A 12,342-nucleotide genomic window follows, 5' to 3' on the forward strand; every position below is an offset into this window, starting at 1 on the left:
GTTGAAAAAATTTCTATTTAAGTTAGATCTTCATATTATTAAAGTTTTTTTTCTTTCAAATAAAGCTTGAATTGTAGAATTGATATTATATTTTCTGAGTTGATTTGTTTTAATTTATAACTTAAGCTATCACAGAAGCTGAACTGTATTCCTGGATAAAATAGGTTAATTATTGCACCAAAGTGCAATACTCAACAGGGACATTCCATTGAACTTTTCAATGACCTTTGTGTTTAGAAGAGTATGTTGAATTCCTAAGCTAAAGAAGAGGAACATGCATTGATATACATTGATAGTTCAGGAATTATGCAATGCAGAAAGGTATATCTACTTGAGTATATTTAAGGAAGCTTCTTTACTGCTTACACTTCAGTAGGGAAGTAGTCACAATGTTGTGTGCTATGTTATTATGGAACCTGCTGACAATATCCACACCAAGACAATCAGCAATTATTGTTGGTTATCAGTCCAATTAACTTATAGCTACTCATCATTTGAAGCCATTTATTTCTATAGTAAGTTCACTCCTGATCCCAAACTCTTACTTGCTTATCTGGACACATCTACAGCAGTCCTAACTTAATCAAAACTCTTTAACAATCTCTTCAAAGTTTTTAGATCATCATTCACTGTGAACATTTGAATACAATAGTTCCCTTCAAAACTGCTGACCACTTCTAGACTTTTTCTGCATAATGTGTTGATAATACTGAAACATTTTGTCACTGAAAGAAAGCTTGTTCTTTGAACAACAGCCAAAGTAGACATACATATTGAAAATGTAGCAGAAAAATTAGATCTGAAGTTAGTAGCAGTCTGCATTAAGGGCTGAATATGAATTGAGTACTTAAAGATGGTAACATGTTGAAGATAAAGTGTTCTGTGTTGAAACATTCCTTCGACTCATTTTGCCAAGTTCCCCCTTTTCCTACTGTAGTAAGGTCTGCAGGTGTTGCATACAATTCATCAGTCACCACAGAACCCACATTCATATGACAGCACATCATCCATGAAAGAAGGGAGAGTTTAAGATACAGAACCATGTATAACACAATCATTAAGTAGCCTGCTGAGTTCTTCCAGCATTTTCTGTTATTATTCTGAATGATGTACTTTTTTCCCCTGAACTCATTTTTTGAGATCTGGACATTGCCAGCAAGATCAGCATTTATTGCCCATCTCTAAGTGCCTATGAGAGGGATGCGGTGAGCTGCATTCCCCAACCTCTGCATTCCCTCCGATCAGGGTATTCCCAGGATGCTATCAGATGGATAATGCCAAGTTCTAAGCCCAGTGATGATGAAAAGCTATGAACATCCACAATAGGATGGTATGGGATTCAGAATCTGCAGATGGTAGATCCCCTTGCACTGGCTAACCTTGTTATGGAGTCATAGGTTATATAGATCAGAAACAGGCCCTTTGGCTCAATTCATTCATGTCTATCGAGCTATTTGTCTGAGCTAATGTCATTTGCCTGCATTTGGCCCATATGCCTCTCAAACCTTTTTCCAAAGTCAAAGTAAATTTATTTTTAAAGTATGTATATGGTATGTCACCATATACAAACCGTTTGTACTACCTTGAGATTTATTTTCTTGCAGGAATTTACAGGAATATAAAGAATTTATGAAAACTATACCTAAACAAAAACTGACAAACAACCTGCGTACAAAAGGCGACAAAATGTGGAAATACAAATAGCCTATCTAGTCTGTATTGAACTATTCTGCCTAATCCATCGAGCTGTACCTGGACTAGAGACCTCCAATTGCCTCCCATTAATTACTTATCCACACTTATTGAGTGTTGAGATTGAACTAGCATCTACTACTTCCACTGGCAGCTTATTCCATACTTAATCACCAGCTTCTGAGTGAAGTTCCCCCTCATGTTCCCCTTAAACATTTCACCTTTTACCCTTAACCCATGACCTCCAGTTCTAGTCTCACCCAACCTCAGTAGAAAAAGACTGCTTGTATTTACCCTATCTATTCCTCTCAATTTTGTATCTCTATTACATATCCCCTCAATCTACATTTTAGAGAATTAAGTCCTAACCTGGTCAATGTTTCCCTGTAACTCAGATCTTCAAGTCCTGGCAACATCTTTGTTAATTACTTCTGTACTCTTTCAATCTTACTGATATCTTTCATGTTGATGGGTGACCAAGACAGCACCTAATACTCCAAATTAAGCCTCAATCAATGCCATATACGACTTCAACATTACGTTCCAAATTCAGCACTCAATTTTGTGATTTCTGAAGGCCAATGTGCCAAAAGCTCTCTTCACAACCCTATCTATACATGATGCCATATTCAAGGAATTATGGACCTATATTCCCAGATTCCTCTAATACCGCATTCCTCAGTGCCCTACAGTTCACTGTGTAAATCCTACCCTGGTTTATCCTCCTAGTGTAACACCTCCCACTCATCTCCCACCTCCCACACATTAAATTATATCTGCCATTTTCAACCAATTTTTTCTAGCTGGTCCAGATCCTCCTGCAAGCTTTGATAATCTTTCTCACTGTGCACTATGCCACCAATGTTGGTGTCATTAGCAAATTTGCCAATCCGGTGTACCACATTGTTGTGCAGATTGTTGATTAGGATAAATAATAACAGATGCAGCACCAATCCCTGCAACACACCACTAGTCATAGGCCTCCAGTCAGAGAAGCAACCATCTACTACCATTCTGACTTCTCCCATGAAGCCAAAGCTGAATCCAATTTACTGCCTCATCTTGAATGCCAAGCAACTGAACTTTCCTGACCAGCTTCCAATATGGGATCTTGTCAAGTTCAAGTTTAATCATCATTAAACCATACTTGAATATCCATGAATACAGTCAAATGAAACAGTGTTATTCTGGGGCCAAGGTGCAAAACACAGTACTAACAGTTATACACAGCACAAGGCACATATAGAATAGCAAGCACATAAGATATCTGTAAAATACAGTCACAAAAAAACCTTGGATCCATGAATGTTGCAGCAATCTTGAATTGAACACAATATGGCTTGTCTTCTGTTGAGTGAACACTAGGGGCAGCTCCGATTCCAGCTTGGGTGCTGTGCCACACCGCTGCCCCCCCTCCTCCCTCCCCCTCCCCCAGTACTCTGGAAGTTTTTCCAGGAAGCCTTCCTAATGTCCATGGAGACATTAACTATCTTTTTCTTCATCACCTTTCCTGGTAAATTCCTTAAAGAAACTTATTAGATTGGTTAGACGTGACCAGAGATTACCTCCTTAATTAAATAACAGGGTTTCCTTTCCTCCACCATTGATGCAGAGCTCACTTAGTCTCCTCCATTTCCTGAACATCTACACTCAACCCATCTTCCTGCCACCTTAACAGTGATAGAGTTCCTCTTGTCCTTACCTACCACCCCATAAGCCTCCACGTCCTATACATTATTCTCCACAGACTTCTACCCTCTCCAAAGTGATCCTACCATCAAACATCCTCCCCCAACCCCCACCCCTCTGCTTTTATGGGGATCACTCACTCAGTGATTCCCTTGTTCATTTGTCCTTCCCTACTAATCTCCCTCCTGGCACATTTCCCTGCAATGGCCAAAGTACAATACCTGTGCAGTCAGCTCCTCCCTCACCTCCATTCAGGGTCCCAAGCAGTCCTTCTAGGTGAGGCAGCACTTCACCTGCAGAACTGCTGGGGTTGTCTATTGTGTCCAGTACTCTGGATGCGGTTTTCTCTACATTGGTAAATTGGGGGACTGCTTTGTTGAGCGCCCACTCCATCTAGTAAAAGTAGAACTTAATGGTGTCCAAACATTTTATTTTCCATTCCCACCCCAACATGTCAGTCCTTGGCCTCCTGTTGTGCCACGAAGAGGTTACCCTTAGGGTAGAGGAGCAACACTTTATATTCCATCTAGGTAGCCTCCAACCTGATGGCATGGGTATGGTTTCTCCTAGTAAAAATTTTTCCCTCCCCATCCCCTCTTTTTCTATTCCCCACTCTGGCCTCATGTCTTCTCACTTGCCCATCACCTCTCCATGTTACCCCTCCTCTTTGTCTTTCTTCTATGGTTCACTTTCCTCTCGGCTTCCTTCCTCTCCAGTCCTTTATCTTTCCTACTCACCTAGTTTCATCTATTACCTTTCTAGCTACCGTGCCTATCCCTCACCTTTTTATTCTGGAATCTTCCCCCTTCTTTTCCAGTCCTGTAGAAGGGTGTTGGCCCGAAATGGTGACTGTTTGTTTATTTCCAGGTATGCTGAGTTCCTGCAACATTTTCTGTGTGTTGCTTTGATTTCCAGCATCTACAAAATTTCTCTTATTTAATTATAGATGTTGTGATGGGTAGTCTCTTTCCAGGGCCCGGATGACTTATTGCTAACCTCAGCTTTCTAGTAGAGCAGCATGACCTTTCCAAAAGCTCAGAGTTCTTTGTGAAAAAAATTAAGCTTCTAACAAACATTCCTTATTCAGTTTCATTTGTAAACAAGAATCAGTCTTCACTTCTTAATGCAAATTTCAAGCAATAATCAATTTGATGTTAAAAGCATAGTTTTGCAAACAGCAGAGTTACCGAGCACACAGCATGGGGTTGGCTGCTGAATATGGTTTGCAAAATGAGGTGACCATAAGCCCTCTTTTCTGCATTAGCCAAATGCAAGAAAAGGGGTTATTAGCAAATCAAATATGATTAATCAATAGTTAGGATATTTGTGTACAGTACTCAAATCAGGCCTCACAGGATTATTTTATGTGTCTGGGATTTCTGTTGCCAGAAGCTTTTAGTCCATCTGTGAATTACTTTGTTCCAACTAAAGGTAACTGGAAAACACCCTAATCAAATAATGTCAACACATTCTATTTATTTGTGGTGTTAAATATTTGTTAAGAATTATTTATCTAGATCTAACCTGTATCACTTACAATAAACTGTATTTAAACTAGTTTGTTAGCCAGAAGTATCTCCCCATTGATAGAGAAGGGTACCTACCACTGAAACAGTGGGTATTTGGAGCTAGACCAGGAAAGTAAACTAATCCTCAAAAGAGCAGGTGAATACAGTATAACCTCCCTATGGTGAGAATATCCGTAGATATCTATATCAGATGGGGCATAAAATATTTTGAGTTGAGAACTTTGTGGACAGTGAATCCAATATCACAAGATGGAAGCAAGAATTCACAATATAATATGTTAAATCGAAGATGTAAAATTGTTTGTCCTCCCAATGCATCAACTGAGAAGCTTGTATCTAACTTAATTTCTTACTTTCATCTCAATGGAAAATAAAAAAACTGAAGCAAAGAATTAAAGGTATATAAATGTTGTTAAATTGTTTTTCTTTACAAAGTGGAAGTTTTTTGAAGGTTTGATAGTGAATTTCAATTAATATCTGTTGAACTTTTGCAGGAGAATTGGAGCAAATTAAAATTGAAAATGAATTGAAGATTAACCAACTCACAGAGGCTTTGGTAATCTTTAAAATTATTTTATATCATTTTATATTTGCACATATATAATAAATCTAATTTTTGCAATCAAAGTTCTTGATTTTCAAATTAAATATCCATTGTAAATTGAATGTGTTTTTTTTTATAGGAAAACAATTCAAAAAGCAAAGAAAAATTAGAGGAAGAACTAGCAAATGAAAAGTTAGAAAGCAGGAAGTATTTTGAAGAATCGGAAATGGAAAAGAAAATAAGAAATGACTTACAAGTCAGTCTGTATTTGTGTCATTACACACGAAGAATTTGAAATGCCAAAATATTTAGTATATATTTGTTCATAGGCTAAAGTGAAAGTAGGAATTGATTAGACTAAAATATAAAGATATGAATAACATGAAAAGGGGGATTGTTAAGAACTTGCTTGATGGCTGTTTGTCACCTGAAGAAAAATACATGTGTATTCATCAACTGAGAAAATAATTGGAAAGTTAAGTATCTTGCTAACGATAATGTTGCATTGACTATTAAACAGCACAAATTAACATAGAAATTACCATATTTATTAACTTTCAAACTTTACTGCCTTTGCTGCTTTATTGCAAGGCATTGGTAATTATACCAATAAAACAAATACTCACCCCTCAAAAGAGAATTAAGATAAGAAGTTGCTGTATGCATGCAAGCAAGCACGAGACAAATCACATCTTTTTATAATTGAAGAGGACAAAATTTGATTGCTTCAGTAAAAATATTGTTCCTAATCAGTAGATGATAAAAATAGTAATGTTTGGATATTAATCTCATGAAATTGAAAATGGTTTTCAATTCTGTTTTCAAAATTTTCCACACCATGTGTTTTCTAATTCCTTTGCTCCCTTCTGGAAATGCATGAGAGTGGAATTAGATTATAGACTGACCACATGATATGCCAATCTATCAAAGACTCAGGGAGGAATTTGATGATACTGAAATATATAACAAATTCATTCCACTTTGACTCTGGAGGATGTACTTCAAATTGATGCTCAATCTTACTATTATGACAAAGAGTACAGCCTGTACTAATTGCATGGTTATTGCCCTAGCAGGAGCCTTATGTGGCTTGCACTGATTAAAACCAGGTGGTGCTATTGGGTACTCATTCTGTTACCTAGAAGGAAGGTGTTGTGTGCTTGCAATTAGTGGTAAAAGACATTCTACTAATTTGGGAAATGCGCTGGAATCCAACAAAAAGTGATGGTAGTGATGAATTGGATTGCTATTGTTGATATGATTGAAAGATGTTCCTCACAACTGAAGAGGCTAGGAATTTTGAGACATAAATAATCAGGGAGGATGTAATCAAAATTAATGCCTAGAAAAAAACCTGAGGATCACTGTGCTGCAAATCATTTAGGAACATTACAGATCTGGTCAGAGTTAGTGAATTCCATTTCATTTCAGTGATTGAACCAATCACTTCCTACCATTTATAGGTTACTGGCTGCCACAGCACTTGCATTCTGCAGAAGAGCAAGGAAAATAAGCAGACTGATGTGGGAACTGGAGCAATTTCAGAGCTAGGAAAATAAAAAGGAATCCTTAAAGGGTGTAGGGTAAGAGTCTGTAGGCTTGTAATAGATGCTGCTTACTAACCTGTCTCTTGAGAAGGAAAAGGAGAGAATTAGAAACAGAAAGGTAGGGCAGACCATGCAAAGATGAAAACATTATGGAAATTGGTAACCTAGGTACTATAAGCAGTTAAGTAATAGTGAATATGTCATGGCAATCAAAACTTTGAGTATCATATTAAAGATTAATGCTCCAAACTTTCAGTCGGATGAGCAAAAAAGTAAAATATTGCCTGTATTGTTAATTTACCTAAGGCAACACATTTTAAGAACATTGTATTTTTTTTGCAGGATAGTGTGGCGATATTGGTACATAAAACAGAAGATCTACAAAAAAGTGTAGACAAACTAATGAAAGAAAATGAAAACCTAAAGGAAATAGCTGAAAACAATGAGGTGTGCATAAATTAAGAAATTCTGAGATTCAAATTGAAATTACAACTGCTGAATTAATGTCAAATCATCATGTACAACCTTTGGTGGTTGCTGTTACTCTGACAAAGTGGTTCCTTGTGATATTTAGCCAAGTAGAGGGTGGTGCAAAGGAGTCTGATGTCCAAAAACAGTTCTTTTCCTGTTAATGGGTCTGGCATTTGATGAAGTTGCATCTACAGTAGCAAATTTCCTTAATTGTTGAAGGGTAATCTACATATTCAATATTTTAGCTAGGTTTATAAGGAAAAATAAGACAATACTAAGTGGAGTTAAAATCAAGTTCTGATACACCTACAACAGTAAACCCATGTTTTAGGATAAGTCTTAGAGACCTACAGATTTTTCAGTACCTATAAAAACATTCTAAAAATTGTAGTTCATAGGGACCAATGTATATTTTTGTGAGGACACCCATCTGTATATTTGTGTGTATGAGGCCCAAGATGTCATGCAAAAGAGAACTTGCTTCATACATATGTATCAGATGTGGTCTGTGGGTCACAATTGTGTTGAAAGTAGGGGCATATCAGAAGGAAAATTATTACTCCAACTTCAAAGAAGTGGCATGTAAGTGGTATTCACATGTAACTTCTATCATTAGAGAAGGATTTCGTTGTGAATGCTCGATGAGATTGGGAACAGAAATGAAGATTGTAATTGGGGACATGCAGGTAGGAGAAATGCTGGTTAGGTCCTAGGAAAAGCTGCAGTGGCCCCATTACTGAACTTCACAAAGTGGACCTTCTCAGATAGGTTTCCTTTAAGTTATGATCTATACAGACTTCCTTCTACGTAAATGAACTATTTCATTCACTGGTCAGAGAATCTTAGAGGTAGCATTAAGGTGTGCACTGAATGTCATATGCACCGAGGAACTGGAAATCACAAACTTAGAGGATCACAACAGCAAGGCCAATATTCATGAAGAAAATCCATTACATAGTGCTCATGGGTGATATCATTTCTAGGCTATAAATGTTTGCAATGCAGACAGGAATAAATTGTAACTAAATGGAGAAACATTAAAAGGGGCATGTACCAAATTGAAGTTCATGGGCAACTCTTATTAATTTTACATTTAGAGAATATCATGGAATTAAACAAAAGCAGAGTTAGTGGTTTAATCTTACACTATTACCAGGCAGATTAGGAGTGGATTGTTGGTTGTGGGGGCAAAGGAAGAAGGGGTTAATGGTGGACTGGTTGTTAATGAATATTTGATGAGAGCCATGATGACTTTATTGTCGATTTTAAAAAAACGTTATATTACATACATGCAGCCCAAACCACCATCAGAATAAATCTTTAAAAAAAACTACACTCTTGTGGAAGTGTTCATTTAAGCACCTAACCTTCTTTCTTTCTTCTTTCATAACTGTTTCTCTTTCCCAAGGTGCTGCTTAACTTGCTGAGCACTTCCAGTATTTTATGTTTTTATTTCAATTAACTTCCAGTTTCATTCAATCACCATCTGATTATTCAGACTATCATCAACTCGAAGATGAATTAAATTCCTTTCAGCCTGAATTGCAGGAAATCTGGGGCTTTCTTTTTTGTATATCCATGACAGATCAAACCACTATGTATGAAACATAGAGCAGTAGAGCAAAGTATAGGTTATTTGGTTCACTATTTTGTGCTGAAGACCACCTTCTTGAAATGAAGCTCTGCATTTTTGTGTAAATCTGAATACCATATGCAACTTTTTAGCCATCATAAAATACACTTACTCACATTTTTGTCATAGCTATCTTTAACCCAGTTTCAATCCCGCTAATCCTGAAATGCTACCACAAATAAGTGTTTTTAGGCCCAATTTTTCTTACTATGTTTTGTCTACCAACTTGTTTGAAATTGAAATACCATGTTCATTCCTACAGTCTCTCCTGTTTACTCATCACTTTATTCTGGTTAATTGGCATTGGTCTTTTGCTCCCCAATCACACCATTTTCTGAAATACATCTTATGGAAATGTTTGTTTAATGATGAACTTCAATAAAAAAAATAAATTACAAAAAAAAAGCTATTCTTTAGTATGAAAGTTTCCCTTTCCAATCTCTCCAGATTCTCTTATTGCGCTCAGTGATTCTTAATCTCTGACCCTTTATGCAAACTCTGCCACTCTGTACTTCAGTCATGGTGTCATAAATGTCTTAATCTTGCTGTCTAGAATTCCTGTCATATATCCTTGCATTGTTTTCTTTTGAATATCTCCTCAATGACCACCTTGAGGCCAAATATTTACTCACTTAATGCTAGCACGGTGGCTTGTTGATTTCTGTTTTTCTTTTCCCCTATTCATCACACATTTAATGTCTGAATCACTATTTAAATAGTCCGAAGGAACTATCTTATCAACGTGCTGCTAGGTCTCAACCTAGAGAAATAATTGTTATATTTTTAAAGCAAATAAAGTTTGTAGTAATATATTACTCCACTTTATTTTTTTAATAGAACATACATACTGAGCTTCAAAGACAGATAGCTAATGCACTTGGAAAAGAAAAGGATTGTTTTGAACAAATGAACATCTTGAAGACGGAGCACGAGGAAGAAAGGTAAAAAAAAAAGATTTCTGTAAGACTTCAGATGCTGTAACCTGGAGAAAAAAGAAACTGCTGGAGCAACTCAACAGGTCAGGTAGCATTTGTGGAGAAAAAGAATAGGCAATGTCCTGATGCAGACTCTTAACCAAGGAATGGGTATATATCCTGTTTACATACAGCTAGGTTTTTCTATGATCAACTTTTTGGATATCCTGAATCTCAATTATATTTACCTCTTGAGATTCTAGTGGCACCTGAAGATACTGACATAGTGGGACAGCAGTGACTGACCAGAATTCAGTTCTGACTTCTTGTGATGTTTGCACCTTCACCATGTGACCACATGGGTTTCCCCTCAGTGTTCCATTTCCCCCCACACCTCAAAGGTGCAATGATTGGTAGATTAATATTTCTCTGGGAGGATGGACCAAATGCCTGTCTCATAAGAAAATGTGTAAAATGATGCAAGGTACTCATTTTGGCCCCAGTCATGCTGCAATCAACACAAGTAAATTTTCTGTCTGACACCTGATTGCCCTCACCTTTTTGAACAATTTTTCCTTTTTATGTACCTTTTTTAATATATGCAAATTCATTTGTGTTTGTCTCCAGTATTTTCTCCTCTTCTTCCTTTGCCTTTTTCATTTCCCGTCTGAACTTTTTGGAAATAGTGCAAAGATTCAGTTAGCTTGAAATTTGTATTCTCTAGATAGCCATGTAAACAAGAAAGAATGTGAAAGTTATTCAGAGAGAAACATTAAACCCACCCCCACCTGTACAAATACAAACAGTATCCCAATCATTAACTCCCCCCCTCAAAAACAGAATAGGAACATCATCCCCCCCCCAAAAAAATCAAATCCTCTCCCACACAAAAAAAAGAGACAAACATCAACTGCCAAACACTCTCCCCGCACATAACAAAATGGAAGAAGAACGGGTGATGAAAAAAAGCACTATAAAGACCACAAGTCTGAAAAAGTCCATAGTCCAATCCATAAATGTGGAACCATGATATCATCTGGCGACATCACCAACATGCATCGAAAGAGAAAAAAAAAGGACACCCACAAGACAGAGGCTTGCCTGCCTGCCACAGCAAGCCACACAGCGATAGTGTGCTCACAGAATCCTTCTCTGGCAGTGATCAAAAGGCAGGCAGTGCTGAAACTCTTGCTCCCGCATTCACCTCAATGTCTCAATCTGCCTCAACCCTTTAATTGGTGATTAATGGACGCTTTAAACAGAGAAGTGGAGTCAAATATCAGCTCACGCCCATCTTGAAGTTTTTTTGCATCAATGCTGACTGAGTATATGTATGCTTCCAAGAATCTTCTTGGAGACAGTAAAGTGCTGGATCATTCAAATAATCTCCAAATTGTAAATCACAGGGTCTCACTCTTAACAATCCCAGAAACACATTTAAGGTGAAAAACATGTAAAAGTAGTGAAAAGGGTATTTTCAGGAGCTATTTAGAAAATGTCAACTGAGGGACCATTGTACGCTGGCGCTCTTGACCAGAAAATCCTATATAAAAAAAACTAACTTGTACTAACAAGTTGACATCTGCCATATGCTGCTTCATTTTATATTATGTGCAATTTATCCAGTAAGTGGCAGTCCATATGCCTGAAGCTCCTGTCCTTTTTTCATGTTAGAAGTTGCTGGTTTGTGCAGTTGTGCTAGAATAACCTGGGAAAGTAAATGCATTGCGTGTCATTGATGCAGCCACTGAGTATTAATGGTGGAGGGAATTGATGTTTAGGGTGGTGGGTAAGGTACCAATCAAATAGGTGTAATAAAGTACTGACCTCCAGCACCTGATGAGATGTATGCCAGACTGCTATGTGGGGAAGAAAGATTTATGGGACTCTGGCATATTTTTAAATCTTCAGCCACAGCTGACTTATCAAATGACTGGAAGACATAAAATGTCATATTTGTATTCAAGAAGGGCACTAGAAATAAACCATGTAGTTGCAGGCATGTGAGTCTAATTATTAGAAAAAATTAGAAGATATTGGAAAGAAATTAGAGGGGTAGGGTTAATCTCATTAGTAAGGACAAAGATTTATCAAAGACAGTCAGCATAGTTGTGTTAGAGAGAGAACCTTCCAAATAATTTGAAACTTCAGAGTTAACAAAAAAATCTGAGGAGTTTAATGCAGCTACTGAAGCCTACATGGACATCAGTAATGTCTTTGACAAGGCCCCACATCAGAGACTGCTTCAAAAGGTCAACTTTCTTTTTATTATCAATGCATGTGTAAATTACCTTGAGATTTTTTGGCTTATAGGCAGCCACAA

The 12,342-nt window shown here is 37.2% G+C and overlaps 1 protein-coding gene across 1 annotated transcript in view; it reads left to right on the forward strand.

Moving 5' to 3' along the window:
* sycp1 (synaptonemal complex protein 1) overlaps positions 1-12,342 on the forward strand; it is a 223,131-nt gene that overhangs the window by 126,659 nt on the left and 84,130 nt on the right. The window contains exons 15-18 of the mRNA XM_059971481.1: positions 5,405-5,466; positions 5,594-5,710; positions 7,344-7,448; positions 9,943-10,046. Of these exons, the coding sequence (XP_059827464.1) occupies positions 5,405-5,466; positions 5,594-5,710; positions 7,344-7,448; positions 9,943-10,046 (388 nt within the window). The remainder of the gene's footprint in view (positions 1-5,404; positions 5,467-5,593; positions 5,711-7,343; positions 7,449-9,942; positions 10,047-12,342) is intronic.

The sequence above is a fragment of the Hypanus sabinus genome, chromosome 6, assembly GCF_030144855.1.
Source record: "Hypanus sabinus isolate sHypSab1 chromosome 6, sHypSab1.hap1, whole genome shotgun sequence".
In the NCBI taxonomy this organism is placed as follows: Eukaryota; Metazoa; Chordata; class Chondrichthyes; order Myliobatiformes; family Dasyatidae; genus Hypanus; species Hypanus sabinus.